The sequence below is a fragment of the Pholcus phalangioides genome, unplaced genomic scaffold (assembly GCF_987345545.1).
Source record: "Pholcus phalangioides strain wild (caught in Gottingen) unplaced genomic scaffold, Ppha-v1.0 ptg000042l_1, whole genome shotgun sequence".
Classification (NCBI taxonomy): Eukaryota; Metazoa; Arthropoda; class Arachnida; order Araneae; family Pholcidae; genus Pholcus; species Pholcus phalangioides.
In genome coordinates this window covers 30,144,677-30,166,627 of record NW_028301628.1, presented here as the reverse complement: position 1 = coordinate 30,166,627, position 21,951 = coordinate 30,144,677, and the positions used below count along the sequence as shown (strand labels likewise).

Sequence of the window (21,951 nt, the reverse complement as noted above, 5' to 3'; positions counted from 1 at the left end):
GTTTTTCTGAAGTCATAAAATGTCTCAAACATGATGTGATAAAATGGTCATTACGTCCATTTTGGAAACGTCAATAAAATGACCACTACCAAATAGTTGGACTTTCGGAAGATAGATGGCGCCATTCGAAGAGACGGAAAGTACAGAAAGCTATGACGCAACTCCGATTCGAACCCTAGTCGGAGATTGTCCCTATATATCTCACACCATGACTCTACCTATCGCGCTATAGTAGCGGTACCGAAATGGGTGTTATTTTATAACAAGTATTGATGAGTTGTATCACAATTTCCGTTAAGTTATCTCTTGTTGAGTTTAGCCGATGACAGTTATTTTATTTTTTCTTCAAAAATATGATATAACAAATATAATTATCGGAAAGAAAACATTTTAAAATTCATTTTTTAGTTCAATGTACACGGCAAAGAATCCATTGCATCTTTTTCAATTGTTGACAGATTTCACAGATCCTCTGATCTTCCGTAAAAAACATATCGATGGAATTATAATTTATATAACGTGTTGATAAATTTATATGAACAATTACTGATTAAAAAGCTTTACATTTCCATTCAAACACAATTGCAATTAAGAGTACTTCATTTATCTTATGAGAACCAGTAACGAATAGGCCTAGGGCTTACAGGAGAAATAGGGAAAATATTATATTGTTGCGGATAATTTTCCACAAGACCTCGAGGTTGCAAAACAAGAAGCGGTTCGACGGACAAACACAGATTTATTTACAGAACAGCAATTTACAGGCTAATCAGAGAGCTAACAACTTTCTCTCAACGTTCAAACACATCTGACTGAATCTCCCTGTGCCTCTCTCTGTCTGCCATCTTGTGAGCGCCACGGTATTTATAACCCGGATAGAAACTTCGAGAAAAAGAACATTCCACAAAATTCTATTTTTACAGTTTCCTAGTCGGTGGCGCTACCGTACGGAGGAATTGAACCAATGTCTGGAGGAGCGGGACTTTCTAGAATGTTCCCGCCAATAGCATCCCTATCCGATAAACAGAAACCGGCATCAACCGATTTCGATATTTCTGAGAGCCATCGAAAGAATAGCGCCATCTATCGTCGATAGTTCGTAACAATATTTCTTCTCAATAGCCTAAGGGTAATTTTGAAACTGAAGGTTCATTAACAAACATTTTGGATAATTTTGATATTTTCAACCGGAACAGAATTTTTGTCAGTTCAAAAGAAATTCGTGATTTTTATGACGCAAAATCATTTACGCCATTTAATATCACATTATTTCCTGACCTTTATTGTTCGTGGTCATTAAATGACTTTGAAATGACGTGTTATTTTTTGACTGACGTCATTCAGAGAATATGATCAAATTTTCACGTCAGGCGACTACCTGGGAGAAGGGACCGGGGAAATTCATTCACAAACACACACTTCGTTTTAAAGAAATTCCAGGTATTTGCACTTATCCTGTGTAACCTTATCTGGGGTATAGCCACTAGAATAAGTGCTTATTAATAAGGGATAATAACTTATTCCTAATAAAGTAGGGGTTATTATTATTATTAACCGAGCACAACTCTGGTCTATCACCATAGGCAATTTACTACCGATTCAGTTGTGCCCCCCCCCAAGGCCACGAAAGCGACTGTATACTAAATGTACATTACACAAAATACGTTCAACTGCCTAACACCCAGCCCTCAAAATCCAGCCGCCCAACCGGCATGGTTTCAAGGGAGCTGCCTCGCGACCGTTGCCTACAAGGAACATCTTTTGCCCTTATTTTATTAGAGTCTAATTCGTGACTTCCTGCCTTTCTCCTTCTTCGCCTCGTCCTCATTGGAAGTCGGAGCCTGGATCGTCTGCCTCTTGATCGTCGTTTTCCTCCTTACTCCATTCTTCTTCTCCCTGTCGTCCTATCTCCTGATCCTCTCACTCCCGTCCTTATGGAGCCACTCCATGTTCTCTTCCAAAAAGCCGACCAGTTCCTTGATGTTTCTGAGTGCTTTATCATTCTTGGCCATTCTTTTAAACCACTCGCTCTCCAATTGCGGCCGTGGCTTTACTAAGTGGAAACGAATGGCGTGGACCCATTCTGTGGCAAAGTGAATTGGACTTCCCACTTCTCCGCATATACACTGCTCGTTGTCGGAAATTTTGAAACGCTTGAAGTTGGTGGGAAACGGTCCATGGCCCGAGAAGATTGTTCTTTCCACTGGACTCTTGGGATGACTCTATGAATAATCGTCGGTTTGTTTTTGGATCATTCCATTGCTTCCGCCATTCCACTATTGTCTGCTCTTTAATTATTCTTTTGACCAATGCATTACCAATTTGGAGGATAGATGAAGGTCCGAAACTAGGGTGGGGAGAAGCAGGGGGTCTAGTGCCCCCCGGGCTCTGGACTAGAGGGGGCGCCAAATTCACCGTTTATAATTGCTTCTTCTACATTACACGGGGTGCCAAAACATGTGCTTGCTCCGTTTGAGAAAATATCTAATTGCGGCCATAAATATATGGCACCACTTATTAAACACAAAACACACACATTTAATTTTCACTAATACAAATCTAACATAGCTCCCATATTCAGATGTGAAAATTGTGTGTGGCAGTTAAATGGCAACAGATCAGAGTGGTGGACCATCAGAGAGGGAAAACAAAATCATTCTACCAGGAAATTGCTCAGCAATGATTTATATGAATAGGGAATCCGAAGAAAGTGTCTGAGAGAGAGTCAGGGGTGGGAAGTGACAAAGTCCACTGCGGAGCAGCAAAATTCAGGATTCGGAGCAGTTTTGGAGCAGCAAAATATAGGATTTGGAGCAGATATTTATGAATTGGAGCAGCGAAATTAGCAAGAATATTTTCGTTAACCTTCACCCCTTTTCAAAATAAAACAACTGCACTCTTTTGTTATCAACCATCTTTTCATCAGCTCGTTTTTTGTTTTTGGTGTTTCAGGATTTTGACACCTTGTTTGAAAGAGCGGCTGTCATAAAATTTTTCGCACCAGTCTATTTAAGATGATTTTTGCTTACTCAGGGCACTATTTGCTGTCTTGAACAGCAGCACTTGAAAACTTATAGAAAATTTTTAGCTCATTTTAAGTTTTTTATACTCGGAAAGAAATTGTTGCAAAATGGGGGAATTTCGGAAGAATCAACACAATGTTTGGCGATCTGACTCGTTATTTGGCGAGATTGGCGATCTGACACTCATTGTTAGGCGAATAATGAGCATTAAATCGCCAAAGTTTCTAATTCATTCGTAATTCGGCGAACATGCGGTTTTTACTCCCGGAATGAATTTTTTTTTCACGAAACATCGGGATTTGACGCAATGACGATCGGCTACAGTAATTTCTGCTGCTTCCAGTGGCGACTTTTTTTTTTTAAAACGAAAACACACTCATTTGCGCTTTAAAGCGGAACGACATTACAAACCATCTTCGGTTCCACGATCACGGATAATATAGATGTTTCGGGATGGAAAGCCCGATGAGGGGCCGATAGTTTAACTAAGGCGATCGTACAATAGTAATTCGACTGTACTTAAGTACAGGGAATAAAACACGCTCTTCTCGAAAAGAATCGTTTCGTGGCTAGCGGGAGCAAAAAAATTTCTGACGTCCTTTCCGAAATTCCGGGTATAGTGAAGCAAAATTCGCTATTTAGCGCAGAAAACTATACGAAAATACACAATTGGAGCAGGATGGCGCAACCGCAAGATGTTAGTTTTGGAGCAGTGCAGAGCACTCTCCAGGAGTTCCACCCCTGGAGAGTGTACTGAGAGAGAGAATCTCATTTTTGCTTTAAATCAAAAGATATTACTAAAGAGCTAAGATTTTTTTTAAGAAATAAAAAACCAATGAAAGGGAATTTATCGATTGATTTATTAGTAAACATATAAATGTGTACTTCTAACTTTTAATTACAGTGGATCCTGCTTATAACGTTTTTCAAAAAACTGTCATAAAAAATGTAAGCAGGAAGAGAATTATTTATAGAGTTGGGACAACGGAAATAAGTCAGACTAAGCGGAAAAATGTTCTAAATGGGAACGTTATAAGCGGGATCGACTGCATGTTTGCAATAGATTTGTTACATGTGCTAAATTACACATGTTCAATTCTCAATGTTAATGGGCTTTGCCTTTCCTACTAGTAGACAATGAAAGTAAATGAACCTTTGGATAGAACATGTTTTTAGAAATGAATTATTTATTTGAGATTCACAGAGATACCTCCTTCTCCTACCCAGAACATGGCTCGCCGCTCTGTCTCAATGAAGAGATATAAGCAGGTGATGAAAGACCTAGCATGCTAGAAAAAATTCATAAAAATAACAGTGAATTATGGGAGAGGGAGGAACCATACTTTTTTCAATATAATTTTTTTTTGAAAGGGACCCACTTTCACTTAAGAGGGACCTAGATTTTTTGAAATAGAGTACATCGGCATCTCTGCTTGAGTGATGTGTGGGCTTAGTTCCAGAGCACTTAAGTGGCCAGCAATGCAGTTCCACATCACTCAAGTTACACGCGGCACAGTTCCGGTTCACACAAGCGACTTACACGACACATTTCATAATCTTTTCACATTTCTTTCTTTCCACGGCGCATGACTTAAGTGGCTCGCAACACATTCCCAAATCACTTATGTCACCCTTGGGAGATTTACAGATCACTTGAGTGACCCAAGGCACAGTTCCAGAGCACTTAAACCTCCCGCAGTACATTTGCAGATCACTTAAGAGACATGTGACACAGTTCAAGAGCACATAAGTGGCCCGCGGAGCAGTTCCACATCTTTCAAGTTACCCACAACACAGTCCCAGATCACCCCAGTGATTCGCAGCACAGTTCAGATCACTTGAGTGGCCGGGGCACGTTCTCAAACCAATGAAGTGGCCCGTGATCTCCTAAAGTTTGAAAAACCTTGATTTTGGTGCCTTGGATGCAATACTTTCCACTTGTCATTGATGCTTGCATCAACTGCTTTCTTAATCTTAGCCCCCAACATCAAATGATGAAATTCATGTAGTGAACCTTTCTCCAGTCCAGTGGCAAAGTTCTGGCATTTATTCATTCATCCCATCTGCTAATGTGTCACGGAAAAAACCATTTACAAAAACCTTTTGTAAATGACCTGTTACTTGATAGCGTATTATCACTAGTGCCAGGCTTCTTTTCATCAGTAACTTTTCTTGGTCTCCCAACCATTTAGGGTAGTAATTGTTTTTGTATCACACTCCACTAATCCCTTTTCGTACCTTCTTCCAGCACGTTCAATCTTAACACTGTGCACTACATGTTGATAACACTTTCTGTGCCAGCTAGCCCCAAGTTCTTCAAGTTCTGCAGCAGTGAATGCCAGTCTCTTGTTAATAATCACAAAGTCAGGCTCCAGATAGCTTGTCCTGTTGTAACACAATCCTTCAACTTCTGATATGATGCAGATGCTGGACACTTAACTATGTCATCTCCCGGTTTTTGGCACACAACACACATTTCAAAGTTGGTTAGTTCATCTAACTTTAGACGTTTGCTCAGCCATGTTGCATCACTTTTCAATCACCTGCACCTATAATGCAAAATTGTCTATGTATTATCTTACATTATTACACTATAGGCATTTCAAAACTAGCATATCTATACCACTGTCATACATAAAACACTACTTAATATTTCAAATTTCAAAGTAAAGATAAGAGTCGGTAAAAAATATGATGGGAATTTAAGCAGAGATATTGTTTGAAAGCATCAACTACTCATCATAAACAATAAAGAAATCATTATTTAATGTAAGACAGGGATATTAACATAACTTACATGTGAACGCAATCCTAGTACCACACTAAAGCTACTAACGAGCAACTACTGGCTGGAAAACACATGCATGACTTCCTCCTACTACAGTAGCACCACCACAAGTAAGTTCCACAGGAAGAACGGAGGTGAAGAAAACCTTACAGTAACTATCTCAACAAAATATATCTTGTGTTATCAAAATTTTAAAAATATTGGTTGGGTAGAAAATAAACATTGTCAAAAGCTTTAAAAATTAACCAATTCTTTTATTTAATTTTACCTTGAGACCTGGAAAATGAAATTGAAAATTTACACCAAGCATTTTAAACTTCCTCTTGCCCTAAAGAACCAATATAGCATTGGTGTAACAAAACAGAAATTTTTACTAAATTATACATCCCAAAAGTCAAAATCTATAACAATTAACCAATTTGACCTTTCATTTAACCTTGTGACCTTGAAAATGAAAATTGGCACCAAACATTTTCAAATTTCACTTGCCATAAAGGACCAACATGGTTGTAAAAAATTTACAATTTTTTTTTTACTAAACTACACATGCTCATATACTATATAGTTAAAGAAAGCAAAGGATGAATTTAAGAACCCCCTCCCACATGTATCAGACCAGCTTAATTGCAGTTCTGCAAATTTTCAACACCCCTCGTCTGGTAAATCAATAAAAATAATAGCATTGTCTTGCATGAGACTGATACAGTTCAGGAGTGTCTAACATTTTGGGTTTTCTGGGCCACAATGCAGGAATAAAAGACAAGCTAATTAGAGCACTTTATAAATCTTACAGCAGCAATCCTGAGATATCTCATCAAACTCATTCTGATTTATTTCGGTCACACTGAAATATATCTCAGGTAATTAACACGCTTTTATTTCCAATGCGGATCAGGAAAATTTTAAAAACTGCTTAAAGGGTTAAAAATCCGAAGTGATCCCTTAATTAACCATTCCAAAAGTGAATCTGTCACAGTAATTGATCCAAGATAGGAAAAAAAATGAGTGCTCTTTACCCAATCCCTTGATGGCATCTTTATCTAATTCATGATTGTTCAATATGTTCAGCTTCCTCCCCAGAAAAAAAATTCTGGCTACAGCTTTGCTCCAAATAACATTGTGTACATGGCAGCTAATTGGTATCCATGTGACGTTAAAATTTCCATACACATTAATGAAAATTCCATTTTCTTCGTACTTAAAAGTTCATTCATTCAGAATGTTTGAACAACAAATGATAGAAGTTCTTATCAAATACATGCACCAACAAAACTAATAGATTGTTTGATGACATCCATTTCGTTTAATACATAGATATCCAATATAATAGAGACACGCTGTTAAAAAAAGCTTTTACATCATGAAAAAATTTTGAAATCATTATCAATCATATATTACCACAACAAAGTATACTATAAAATTTCACCACAAGTAATAGTGTCCAAAAAACTTGAAGGAAATCTGAATAAGAAATCAAAAAGATGCATATGTAAAGTAGAACTGGGCCTTTCATTGACTTGGAGAGCAGAGAAGCATATAAGGAATGATGATATCTGATCACAGGTGGGAAAAAAATGATCAGCCAGTTTTGGGGGAAAAATTTTTTATTAAATAAATATTCAATACACTGACTGACAATAACAAAAATTTAAATATCCAAGAAACACTCAGTGCTGATTTCACTTTCACCTTTACAGTGACCAAAAAGTAATATAGTGTAAAAGTTCAATTGAAATATTTATTCAGAATAGGAAGAGAAACTTAAATTTAATCATCAACCTATGAAAACTCGCATCTATGGTTGTGTGCTATTATAGTTAAAATTTATGGCAGCACATTTTAAACCTGTAGCACAAACCAAAAAAATGTTCTTTTTTATTAATTAGTTTTGATATATATCATAGTAGCACACAGCAGCAGCATGTGGTTTTTTTGACAAAAAAAGATCCATAAAACGCTTGAATATGATATCATTCCACCTTTCAATAAATAAAAAATCCGAAGCTAAATAAAAATTCACTTTTTGTCTTTGACTGAAGGCAATGATTTCTGGGAACACTGCGAAAAATTTCGCTTCAGAGAAATTCGTTTAGGCTTATATTGCTGTGACCAAACACTTTCAGAACCAAATGAAGAACAGCTCTGCAAGAAAGAAAGAAAAACTTCAACATTAAACTTTAATGAATCGAATAAATGTAATTTACTATAGAAGTAATAAAACAAATTATATTTTCAATGTCAAGGATAGTAAATATTCATGAGTAAATGCATCACAATTTTTCAGTATAAGTTCCGCAAAATTTCTAATGTGAAGAAATATAGCTATGTTGGTGAATCTATATTTTTTTGCTGCACTTTTGTTTAGAAATTGAAGCACTTATACTGCCTGGAAAGTTTTTTAAAATTATCTGCCTGTAAGCAAATTTTGTGAATCTACCTCATAAAAAATTGTGTTTATACTATAAATTAAATTTACACGAAAACATGAATCTTTCTAAATAACTTTTCTCAGTACATTGGTCTGTCTCTCATCCTAACTTATAAAAAAAAAATCATTTGGTGGTACAGAACAATAGGAATGCACAACCTCTAAATTGTAGGTCTGATGCAGCCAACAAAAGACATTCTTAAAGGGAAATATTAATCCACTTAATACAGCGGTTCCCAACCAAGGGTACGCGAAAAGAAAATGGTAATGGCGGCCATCCATCTAAAAAAGAAAAAATAATTTAAAAACATTAAAAAGAATTTTTAATGTAGGCAGAGGTTTTTACTAATATTGTCAGTTGTAATATATTGACTTTCCCTATCAATAAAATCTTCTATAACAGAGGGGTTGCGTCCGCTGAAAGGGGTTCGGCCTTCCCTCCTCCAGCCCGTGCCCAGCCTATGATCGGAATTCGTGAACTCCTTCCTCTCGACTCACTTTTCTTCGGCGTTTTAGATTTGATTGTTGACACATGCCGGGCCGCACATAAAAGTGAAGAATTAATTTGTGTTGTATTTAACTTTTGTTGTGGGCGTTTGTATTGAGGCGGGTGTGTGTTATTCCCATAATTTTCTACGTCAACTTTTCTACCAAGAACCTACTGCTCGTGATTTGCGCTATGGTTCAGCGGCTAAAAACTAGATCTGTGCGGAAGCAGACTGAAACACCAAAATGAAATACCATGGACCTGTGAACGTGAAAACATATTTTGAATCTTCCAAAAGTGGTTCTGCGAAAGCTGCCGAAACCTCCTACTACATTAGCTATTGTATTGCGAGACAAGGAAAAAATCACACTATTGGTGAAAAGATGCTGTCAGATGCATGTTTGCAGAGCAAAGTGCTCTTATTATGAGTTTAATATCTCTGTCAAATAATACGGTAACTTGAAGAATACAGGACGTGCCAGACAATGTTTAGAGCACAGTCATAAGTCACGTCAAAGGTTGTGATTTTTTTGTCTATCCAAGTCGACGAAAGTACCGACGTTGTGCAATTTGTGCAATATTCTGTGCTACTTGTAATTACTAAGTACTTGAAAGAGAATTTGAAGTAAATCTTTTTACCACCCGTTGAAGGGGGTCGTACGACTGTTAAAGACTTATTTGAAGCAATTAATCACTATTTCGTTGAAAAAGAATTCAAATGCATTGGACTCACAACAGATAGAAGAAAATCCACGGAAGGTTGCTGCTACTCAAGCCGTCATACACGCGTGGCAGAAGTCTCTCCCAAAATGAAATGGACTCACTACTATATTCACAGACAGAGCCTTGAATCGAAACTGCTGCCTCCAAATTTGCGAAACGTTCTTGATGAAGCGATCAAGGTTGTCAACTTTGTCAAGGAGAATCCTACCAACTATGGGATGTTTAAATTGTGTGAAGGCATGAACATCCTTCACAACGCTTTGCTTTTGCACACCGAAGTTAGGTGGTTGTCTCGGGATTAAGTCCTGACGTTGCTGTTCGAACTTCGGCACGAGGTAGCCCTTTTTTGGGAAGTATTTGAAACACTTTACGATTTCTTGCCACAAGCTGAGCTAAATTTAACAGTTGGCCACATGGAAGAATTAAAATCCTCGTTTGAAAAATATTTTTCATAGCCGGAAATGGGTGATCATGGTGGATATCTAATCCTTTCAAAGAAGAGTATTTTAAACCGGCTTCATTGGTGACTCCAGAAAAGGAGAAATTGCTAGAGCTCGCATCAGATACCCATCTGAAGATCCTCTTCAATAACGGAATGGTGAACCTAGTCAGTTTTTGGGCTTGCCGCGGTGAGAATACGTTGAACTTTCTAGAAAAGCCATAATGATGTTTTTGTTGCTGTCTGTTAGCACGGGGCTTGTTGAATAGGCGTTTTCTTTGTATACTAAAGCAAATTGAACGAAGCTCCGGATTTGAGTTTGCAGTTATCCTCTTTTGAGCTTAATTTTTCAAAACTTTGTAATTCAATTTACAGTCCCAAACATCACATTATTTTTTCCCCAATCTTTGTGTTAATTTGTTTGCTTACTTGAAAAATAAAAAAAGCTAAATAATGAATTTATTTAATTTAATTCAACATGCGCTTTTTTTTTAAAGTTTTTCGAAAACTGTAATAGGTGAAAAAGATTGGGAGGGGGGGTACGAGGAAAGGAACCGAGCTAGCTGGGGGTACACGGACTGAAAAATGTTGGGAACCACTGACCTAATACAATAAATACACCAGTTTGTGAACTGCGAACAGTAGTCATCTCCTACATCTGGCCAAATGAAATGATTTTACATTCCTGCATTACGTGAACATAGTACATATCAAATCATGAGTCAATCAAATTTATGAAATAACACTCAAACACCAATTGTGCATACATTTATTGATTACTTATACATAAACAACATGGACAGATTTTATTTTTCTCAGCGATTCAATTTTAAAAAATTTGCCAGACATCTGAGAACATTGATTTTGAAACTTTAAGTAAAAGACAAATGCCACAGAAATTAAAAGAATATCTTAAACACAGTTGAAAATTGAAAAATTAAACTTTTCTTCAACTCCCATTATTCAACTCCATCAGATCCCTGGTATTATACTTATAACTTAAAATCCCTTTCCATGGTTCATATATTTAGAGTTACTACTTTCATGAAAAATTTATGAAAGCATTTAAACAATATATGGGCTGATTTAAGTCTTATAATGGGAGTTGAAGAAAAGTTTAATTTTTCAATTTTCTACTATGCTTAAGATATTCTTTTAATTTCTGTGGCATTTGTCTTTTACTTAAAGTTATTTGTCTTTTACTTGAAGTTATTTGTCTTTTACTTGAAGTTATTTGTCTTTTACTTGAAGTTATTTGTCTTTTACTTAAAGTTATTTGTCTTTTACTTAAGTATAATACCAGATCCCTGGTATTATACTTTGGAGGATAGGATAACTTCTACTGGTTATACAAGTCGATCAATTTCCCACAGAAGTCTGTATCATTTTTTTTTTTCCAAAAATTATCTGTGTCACATCCACTTTGTATTGATAAGCTAATGACAGGGTTGGATAGTTTCTTCCGAAGCGGAAAAAACTGGCTGGAAGAAACTAGTCTTCCTTCAATAATTTATCATATAAGTTAAAATGTATGCTTTAGATATAGCAAATATATATATATTTTTTATAACATAAAGTGAATTTAATTTCACTAATTTAAATATGTATGCAAATTAATAACTGCATCAGTGTTTCAAAGAGGTGGACAGTTTCTTCTGCTTGGAGAAAACTGCCGACCCTGCTTTTTCCAAGCGGAAGAAACCAGTTTTTCTTTGATAATTATCATTTGCACTACAATGCAAGATATGGCAAATCCATTTTAACATCTTTGACAAATTTGATTTAGGCCTATGACAATTTAACTATGCACATGTAAAATCTATATATATAAAATTGATTTTCTGTCTGTCTGTCTGTGTCTCTGTGTGTGTGTGTATGTTCTCTATACAAATCTACAATTTTAGATCAATCGTCGCCAAATTTTGCATATATACCAAATGGGACCCGACTTGAACGATAGGCTACTTTAAAATTTCGTCAGGGGGGCAAAAAACTGTCGGGCAACAATGGTTTTTGGGCCATAACAATCACTTTCCGAACGTTTACTTTGGTTACCGTGGTTCCCTAGCAATGCGTTTCAGACGTGTGTATACCTTTACAACGATTTGTCACTTCTTTAATTCTGTTAGTAGATGCATATGTATAATAGTTTATGCCTTTATAATGGTTTGATACATTTTCAATCCTGCCAGTAACGAGGCTTTTTGAATAGACGTCATAATCATCATCAGCATCGCTTTGAAGCTCAAGAAAAGGGTGATCCTCATAGAAATCAGTGTTAAAATTTCCGATTTTACTGTAGAAATGCTGAAATTTTGTGGAGTTTTCTGTCACATCAATAATTTTAAAAATTGTATTGAATTCTAGATTTCTGAAATATTGAGTTCGATTAGAGATATATGAAGCCCGGAAGATTAAATATTAAGTAATTAGCTGGACCTACTTTTGAGTTGGACATTCATGCAATAAATTGATTTCAACTTTTTATTTATATCTTCTCAAGCATGAAAATTAATGTCTCCTTATTGTCTTTTGATATTCAACTGCATAAATTCATAGTTTAGGATGTTTTAAAATTAATTATGGGCCCGTAAAGTACATCAAAGAAATTCCACAGCTTCAAGTAAGCATTTTTGAAAGCTGAAACAGGCAGATGGATAACTTAAAAGTTCAGGGGGGGGGGGGATCGAAATACCTAGCGTCCCTTAAAAAAAGGAAAAAAAAATATATTCGTTCCTATGTTTCTTTAAATCTAGATTTGTTTATTTCATGAAGTCACGCAGGAAGTTGACATATTGGTTAACTTAGACACGGTTTGCATGTCCCTCAAAGAAAGACGGAGATATCACGTGATCCAAACAGCCTCATTGAAGAAAACCCGGGCAGCGCCGGGTATTATAGCTAGTGAATTATAAAAATTATATCAGTCTTTGGACCAAGGTCACATATCTAGCTGAAGCTTTTCATTACACCTGGAGAATCATTGAAAGTTTAAAATCCATTCAATTAATTTCAATCTAATTAAAATTAGACAGTCATTTTTAACTTTTTTAAGTAACAAAGAGTGGGTAAATATAAATAAAATTCTTTTTAAATCTGCTTAATTTGAGGAACAACTTAGAAGCATTTCAACACGATTGCAGCTTTTGAGAATTTCAGATATTTAACACATTCTTCCCCACCATATTACTATATTAAAAGTACTTTGAATGGTATGAGTGAAGTAGGTTTTGCACTTGTAGTTTTAAAAAAAATCACAAGTTACTATACTTTGCCACAGTTTCTGTTCAGAATTAAATCTTTACCCAAATATTCAGAATCGATAAGACATGTGAACAAATGATAAGGAAGAATGGTCTCTTCATATCCTAATTTTATGACTTAGAAATAAGGGATCAATCAGCATTTTGGTAAAAGCAACATTCATTCGTGACAAGAATCAGCATTATTTGCACAGTCTCTCAGTAGCTGTTATGTTGAATGCTATAGAAATGGGTTAGGGTTGCTTCATTATATCTTTGAACTCTTTATGCAATTAAAAATTTTTAATTATGTCAAGTATGCTTCTATCCACCTCATGGAGACAGTCACTCACAATGATTAGAAACATTACAATTAAAAATGTTTCAATGCATTTCCATCGGCTGTTATGTCTCCCAGCAGCTTTGGTCTTATTGCATAGAGGAATGTCTGTCGATCATACACCGGTCCTATGATGATGATTCCTAAAATACTTTTACACTTTTGTTACATGAGACATAATACTCCTTATTGTTAAATATTGTCAAGTAATTAGAAAAATTATCTGAATTATCTGAAATCTTTATGCAATACAATCATTTTCTACAAACATGTATTAATTGTACTTAAAAAAAATTGTATAATACCTTTTCTTTAAACTAAGATACGTTTTTTGTGGTGACTGAAATAATTTGTTTTAATAGTGATTTATTGGAAAATTAAATATTACACATATTGGTGAGAGATAATTACATGTTAAAAAACATTGTTTTTAAAACATATTTGATATTATTTCACAACCAACAAGGTGAAATAACAAGCATTACTTATGTGTACTTTAACTAAACAATAATTAGTGCACATTCTTTAAGTTTCTTCCACTGTCTCAAAAGAAACCCAACCCTGGCTGGTGTGTGTGTGTGCAAGAATCTTCCCATTTCCAGGAAGAGGGTTATGTTTATTAATAAATGTATTGAATATGCTGTTTTGTAGACACAGCTAGACAAGAGGTCATTATGATATCTGCTGTGGATTGTTTTTCCATGTCAAGATTTAATTTTAAATGGCTCTCAACAGTTCAAGTTAACACATGCGTAGAAAAAAATTAAAAAAAGAAAATGTTACTGCATTCTCCCACATTAACTGGCATGTCGGGAAACATTGAGAAAATCCAGCATGCCAGAAATACCTGTACTTTCAGACATGCCAGGAAATTTGAATAACAAATTCTAGAAAATTCTTGCATATCTTCATCATAAAAATCCATTGAATTGGTTAGTAATTGGCTGAATGCATACTGTAACCCTTACTAATCCTCCCTTGCCCAGAACGGACCAGAGAACTCATCATTGAAAAATCTGGTGTCCCTCGACTTTAATGGCATGCCAGCTAATACAGGGGAATATGCATAGGCAGAGATAAACTTGAAAGTCGGGGGGGGGGCAGGATGATCATTGCTGGGGGGAGGGACATAATGATGTAAATTCATGTATTACGCATATACAATAGATCAATCAGCTTCACCTCTGATGGGGGGCATCCCTGCCCCCCCCCCCCATATCTGCCCATGGGAATCAGTACATATTTTATAAATCATATTTAGATCCATACCTCAGGAGAGTTTTTAGGGAAACTTTTTCTTTCATGAGATATAGGTTCTATTTTGTTCATTATCAAATCTTTGAAAAGCCCAAAAGTATCATTCCTGTCAAACAAAACACAAAATACTGTAGGAAAAAAAATTAAATTGGTATAATATCTACTAATATACAAGAATTTATGAGTGTGCTTAGTTGATTATTCTAAAAGTATCTAGAACCACGGCAGCCAACATTTTCTAACTAGTGGTAATATCAAGATCACAAAATCTAATGTGCATCACTCTCAAACATTCAAATTTTTTTCAACTGCCATTAATTTGTTAAAATTTCTTCTATTCTGTGTTGCCAAACATACAATATGTAGATAATTTTTCATAAAATTTAAAAAAAAAATGTAACCTCTGTTTCTTTTTAAAATTGGTTTTTAAAATTTTGTGAGGACTTGGAACATGGTCACGCATTTATTACATGGGAATACAGTGGAACCTCGATACTCCAAAAGTATTGATTAACATGCCAACCTTAAGAAAGGATGTCAAGTTTGCAAAGTTTAATTTGATCTCACCTTCCCAATTTTTTAACATTATTTATATCACATACATGTATTTATAGTTGAACAATTCCATCATTTATAAATTAACAAAAAACTACAATTTTGTATGAAAAGTTTCTGAATAATCTCAAATTATGGTGAAAAAGTATAAGTTTATCAAAATATCTGTTACTGGCAAATGAGCAGTGTAATTTCCAAAAGTTGGAAAAACTTTCATTTTCTTAAATTGAAATTTTTAATTTGATCTAAAAAACCTATTTTTTTAGCTTATTCAACCATCTCTCGCTCAAAAATTTCAGATCTCCTATGCACTTATCTGTGATTTTCGTAGTCCACAGGTGGAGTTCCCAGTTTCTAAAAAATGGAAAATGACCCCCCCCCCCCAAGATATGAGAAATTATTTTCGACCAAAAACAAAGAAAAAAATAATTGTTGAAATACATGAGAGAAATGTCATGAAAATTTATTAACTGGTCAATTCACGGAAAATTTCAAAAAATTAGTTGTGCTAACACAATTTTAATCTAGTCAAGCTTATGTATTGTATGCTTGTATTATCTGCTTATGCTCCTGGTGTGGTGTCGTATTGATCTTGTCCCCTGCATGAGAAATTAAAAAAAAAAGTTGTGATAACACAATTCGAACATAGTAGACATACGCTGGGTTTTGGGGTTTAGCTATCTTGTATCAAAATAAAAGATCTATCTCCATTGAATTTAGTATTACGTCAGCCATGAGAATTATAAATGTCGCGTTATTGAGGTTCTACTGTATATACCAGAAGTTGTCAATAAATATACTGTAAGCTCCTATACAACAGATTAACCACGGAAGATGAGTCTCCTCCCCATTTATAATCATACTTTCTCTTTTACAAAGTACACAAAACTTTCGTTAATATTTTCCACCATATTGAAAGTTTTCAAACAAATACTCATGTAGGAATGGTAATATACTACCATGGTGTACAGAATGTTATTCAGAACAAGATATTAATCCATAAATTCTAATATTCATAATATACCAGAATTATGTGATAAAACATAGGCGGGATGTTCATAAACAGTTTAGAAAAAATTAGAGGGTCATAGTACTCAGTGATATTACCCATCAAGACAAACATAATATTTACAATAAAACCTATGGTTGCAATCCACTCAGAGTATTAGAAAAGAGTAAAGTAAATTGTCTATATTTCGGTTTCAACAGTGGAAAAAGAAAAGACTTAATCACAAGTTGCACAATCCTGGGCAGATCAGCGAAAGACTCAAAAAAAAAAATGCTGAAAGTGGTGTCCAAGTATATTTTGCACGGTACACATCGGCAAATGAATGACAACTACTTCATTTTGCATGTACCTTGTCCACATTCCTCCGTGGAATTTCTAACAAATTGGTGCATGTTGGAATGTGTGTGTGTACATGTTGTGATCCTAATGTGAAGTTTGTTACTGTGAAATGCTTGTTATGTGTAGTGCTGCCATCTGCCATCAATTTTTCTAACTATGAGTGAAGTGTAATGATTGAATAATTGTACCATTGCAGGCTTGTTAATCTCTGCGGCGAGACGTTTTAAAGATGAGATTGGCTCCCATTCACACCTCGAAGTTGGAAACCACAGAAAACAAAGTTCAGCTGACCATGACTATGGCGACGAATGAATGACTAGCACACCCTCTCGTAGACTCTTAGTTATATGTGGATATGGGGAGAGTGACTGCCCACTTTTCCCAAAAATTTGTATTATTAGCTTAGGTGAGAGATGGAAAATCTGCCCCCCCCCCCCTATTTACTAGATCTCTGCATTCAAAGAGCCTGCATCATCTGCTTATGCTCCTGGTGTCATATCGATCTTGTTCTCTGCAACAAGGGAATTCTTGCGACGGGATCTTCAGCAGAATCTACAAGTATCTCGTACACCAATACTTTGATTACACTCTGAATAGATTGGATCATACGTCCCACTGTAAATATTGTTCATTTTGATGGTCACCATTCCCCCCCTTTCAATTTTTCTAAACAGTTTACAAAAATACGATATAGGTATTATCAGGAAAAACTATTTAGGTACATAGATTAACATTTACTGTTATAAGTATTTATAGAACATCAATATTACAAATTAACGATTAAAAACTCACATCTTATCAGAGGAAAAGAAAGAGCTTTCATTTTGATGAGATTTTGTTTTTGATTCAGATACCTCTAGAATGTCAGATCCATCATCATTTGTAACATTGTTTGTACTATAATGCATGTATGAGTAGAAATCCTCCTCAGGCATGGGACTCATAGGTGGAGATATGCATTCTTCTGGAACTGAATCAATAATTACTTACAAATACAAAAACAATGCCACAACAGGCAAAATGCCCAACAAGATGGTTGAGAAAAGATGCCCATAACAAATATGGATGTCTATATTTCAAAAAAATACAGCAACCCAATTAAAAATGCAATTACAAACAATATATATATATATATACATGATAAAATATTATACAATGCTCATAAATAATACTTATGGTTGTCTTATTCCAAGTATGGATAACTTCTCGATCTACCCCAACATGTTTATCATATTTCTTTTTAAACATGTTAATTGTATTAGAATTTACTACCTCCGGGGGTAAGCTATTGCATTTATTAACAACCCTATTAGAGAAAAATTCTCTGCCACACCATAACCTAGAATTGACCCTTACCAATGGATACTGGTGTCCCCTTGTAAAAGCAGTCAATTGACGGTGTACTAATAATTCATGGTCCATCTTATCCATTCCGTTGAAAATTTTGAAAACTTCAATCATATCTCCCCGACACCTGCGTTCATCCAATGTAAACATATTCAAGAAATGAAGTCTTTCTTCATAACTTGAGCCTTGTGTACCAATAAAGACATGTGTAGCTCTTCAAAAAGACTGAATTACTTTGAATAACTTAAACATTTCAAAAGAAAGACAAAGCAAGACAGCAACTATTACTTGAAATATTTATCTTTCTTTGGTTGAAATATATAGCATTTAAATTTTTATTCAAGGTTCATGTTTAGTTGAAGTAAAAATCAAGAAATATTAAAAAGTAAAAATTAAGAAATTCATTTGATATATTTTAATGCCGAATGTTTCCTACAACAGACATCTAGCTCCAGAAGCATGTACTACAATGGACCAGCCCCACCAGAAAACCATTTCAGTTATTTTTGAGTACTCCTAGATATTTTAAAAGATTAGCATGAAAGTGAAGCCAAATATCTTGACAGTTAAGACAACATTTCGAATACGTACCAAGCAAAACCCAAACTAAATGGTGAGTTAAGGCTGAAAAATAAAACACTTTTGGATTTTTATGATTATGATTAACAGCAGCGATGCAAGTCCAACATCCCACCCTTGTGGCATCTGAGAAAAAAAACCTTAAAAGACAAATTTTTACTGAAATTACCACAAGGCTGTCATTTGCAACTCCGGGCAGTCATTTTGCAACTCGCCACAATAACTGCATGGGTGCAGTTAGTATGGCAAATATGAGTTTTTATGACATATAATACAGCATGTTCAGAAAGTTTACTATGGGATTTCCTAGTAAATAAATGATATATGTGAAATGGTTAAAATATGTTTCCATAACCGGTTAAGAATAAAAAGGTTTGAGTAAGGACTTTCCGGTTATAAAAAGGTTTGTTGATGGTAGCTCCTAATTAATTATTATTTAGGAAAGCTACTAGTTATTATTATTTAATTTCCGGCTAGGATTTTGTTAGGCAGTTGAAATGGATTATGTCGCCAATGTATTTTAATCTATTTTATTTTTACGACCCTTTATATTTTGTAGCCTTGTGCAGCAGATGCTACTGAGTCTCTCGCACCTGCCAAAGTCTGGTTCTGGAATGTAAATCGGCTATTTATGAACTGTAACTTATTAACTTCTTTTCAGAGACACCAATAGTATGGAAAATTATAATTGACTGATTTTACATTTTCAGTAAGTGACTATTAATCTCATGAGGATCAGCATCGATAGTCCAAAAATAAATAAAAAGTCTTGCATATCATTTGTCAATTCAACCCTCACATTGATTTCTTTTGTGGAAAAGCCTGATTTTCTGAAAATTTTTTCTACAATTTCAGAAAGCAACTGCTTTACTATAAATGGCTTAGCAAAACTTTGGCATCAAGTACAGAAATGGTTTTCGTCAATCTAGGGGTGGATGATGTAGAGCTCACATTTGCAAGCATAGATTGCGTAAAATATTTCAATGGAGCACTTTAACATTTTTATGATTCTTTGGTCTATTGGTTGCCAAACACTCACAATGTTTGTGTGAAATTTTCCATTAAAGGTTACAATTTTTCCTTTTGTTTCCACGTTAGACAGGTTCCATTTAATCCAGGTTATTTAACGTATATTTTGACATTGAAATTACAGGACAATGATTTTTTCCGTTGAAGAAGGGTTTCTGCTGTAATAAAATTTTCAGAGACTAGTCAAGCACTGATAGGGACCTGCAGAAAGTCTGGCCTAGGGGCCTTGCTTCAGTATGTGGGGGGGGGCATGCATTCTAGATCAACCTTAATAGTAGGTGAAGTTGATCTGATGATTGCCCCAAAGAGATATGGAGCCCTATGAACTGCCCATGGCTAGGCCACATAACATGCAGGAAGGGAAAGGGGGAAACAGACCAGTTGTGATGGGAGTTGGTTGGACTTTACAAAGTTGCTTTCTTGGAACTAAATCTCATCAGTTTTGCTGCTAATTCAATTTACTGAAATAATTTGCATTCATGGAAAAAATAATGTTTTTGGAAAGAAACTGTGGGTGTTAAGATGAGAATTAGAAATATTTCAGTGCCTTGAATCGTCTGGAACCTGGAATGTTTGAGTCTCTACTATAGAGGTTTCAAATATTTAAATTTGTGTGGAATCCTTAATAATGTCAAATTTTTAGGTTTGCAGAGAACCCTTCATATTTTCATATGTTTAGATTCACATGGAATCCTTTGGCCTTCAAGATTACAAGATTGTCCCACAGAACCAAAAAAAAAAAAAACATGCCTCTCAAATATAAATGCAGTAGTCACTCATTATAACACACTTTCAGCTTTTTTTGTGTCTTTTATTAAAAGTATTGCTTAAAATTTGACATTAGGACCCAGAATAAAGTCATTGGTTATGCCAAGCTTTTTCTTTGTCTCATGACAGGCACAATATAATGAGAGGTTATTGTATTTTTATAACAACAGTAATGAAAAACTCTTCAGCTTTTGAGAATGCAGAACAATACAGAAGCTCTCACAGAACAACATCTGCAAACCATTGTTTTACTATGTATGTAATATAAATATTTCACAAAGACCACAAAGTTAGAAAATGCATAAATTGTTAGTAATTAGTGAAACAAATTACTTTTATTTTTATTGTTCTCATCTAAATCTTGTCCCCATTCATCTCTAAATATCTCAGCCAAATCTCCATCAATTTGCTCGGAGTTTACTGCATGAAACTCTTCAGAGTCATTCTTACATGGTGCAGATTTATACTTTGCAGGTTGATAACTGAATTTTTCAACAAGTTGGTTTAATCCCAAAGAAAAGTTGAATTTACCCGGACTCCTGATCTGAAAGCCACAAAATAACTGATAAAATAACAAATATAAATTAAATCAAATACAAAGGTTACAACCACCATTGGTGTTATTCTAGAGGCACCACCATCAGAATGTTAAATTGATTCATATTCGATTATCTCGAAATATAAATTTTCTGACTTGTAATGCAATTTATATAGAAAAAGGTTAAATCAAAATCTAATAAGGAAAGTGAACACTAACTCTAACTGGTGCATCAGTTGAGTTCATTTCATTCAATAGATCCATATGACTTTTAACCACAGATTTTCCTGGAACCACAGATTTTCTTTGACCCATAAAATGGTTTGGCTCATTGAAGCGAAGTTGAGGATGATGTGTACTGATTTCTTCAGCATAGTCTGTGACTGCAGCTGAACTTTCTTCACCCTGATTGCAGTGACTGCCTTGTTTTCCTCTTTTACTTTGAAAAGAATTTTTGCATCCCATAGGAGCAGAAGATTTTTTTTTCGCAGATGCCACTGTAATTAAAAAATAATTCTACAAACAAATCACATAGATATAAGGAAATAGAATGACTTACAAAAGAAAATAATAAATTAATATAACTGATAGTAAATATGGGTATTTTTAAATCTATGTCAAAATGTAACTAAAAGCTAACTTTGCTCATTATATTGTACATCTGATCACACATGAATATTAAGAATAGTGATTGGAGAAACTGTTGTCAGCACTCTGAGGATAAAAGGTGGCAAGATGATAAACGAAAAGGATTTCTACACCTTCTATAAAAAAAAAAAGTTAGAAAAGCATGTTATGCAAAAACATTTGTATGGTCATACTTTGTCTTGTAGCAACATGTATAGCTGAAAAAATTGGAGCAACAAATTTTTGAAATACAGTATGAACTTCTTATGTAATGAACATCATAAAGATAATGAACTGCAGAGGGCATCAGCAATTAATATATCAAACAGAGGTTACCAATGCTAGAAAAACTCTTGTTCTGGGCAGCAGCTTTCTCGTCGCCATGACCCATCTTGACAGTTTTCTAAATATTTAAATTGAAAAAAAAGTTCAT

At 34.9% G+C, this 21,951-nt stretch overlaps 1 protein-coding gene across 4 annotated transcripts in view; it reads right to left on the bottom strand.

Moving 5' to 3' along the window:
• Positions 1-4,404: 4,404 nt before the first annotated feature.
• Positions 4,405-21,951, bottom strand: part of LOC149064786 (putative ATP-dependent DNA helicase HFM1) — a 54,500-nt gene continuing 36,953 nt past the window's right edge. The window contains exons 29-36 of one of the 4 annotated variants that reach the window (XM_089255276.1): positions 21,855-21,921; positions 21,111-21,388; positions 20,687-20,897; positions 17,423-17,600; positions 14,740-14,833; positions 7,832-7,953; positions 5,821-5,966; positions 4,405-5,572 (exon numbers count right to left, since the gene is read on the bottom strand). In XM_089255276.1, the coding sequence (XP_089111402.1) occupies positions 5,855-5,966; positions 7,832-7,953; positions 14,740-14,833; positions 17,423-17,600; positions 20,687-20,897; positions 21,111-21,388; positions 21,855-21,921 (1,062 nt within the window). In that variant the 3' untranslated portion in view covers positions 4,405-5,572; positions 5,821-5,854. Of the gene's footprint in view, positions 5,573-5,820; positions 5,967-7,261; positions 7,954-14,739; positions 14,834-17,422; positions 17,601-20,686; positions 20,898-21,110; positions 21,389-21,854; positions 21,922-21,951 lie in introns of those variants that run through there. The other 3 variants (XR_016195741.1, XM_089255277.1, XM_089255278.1) reach the window with 3 other exon arrangements.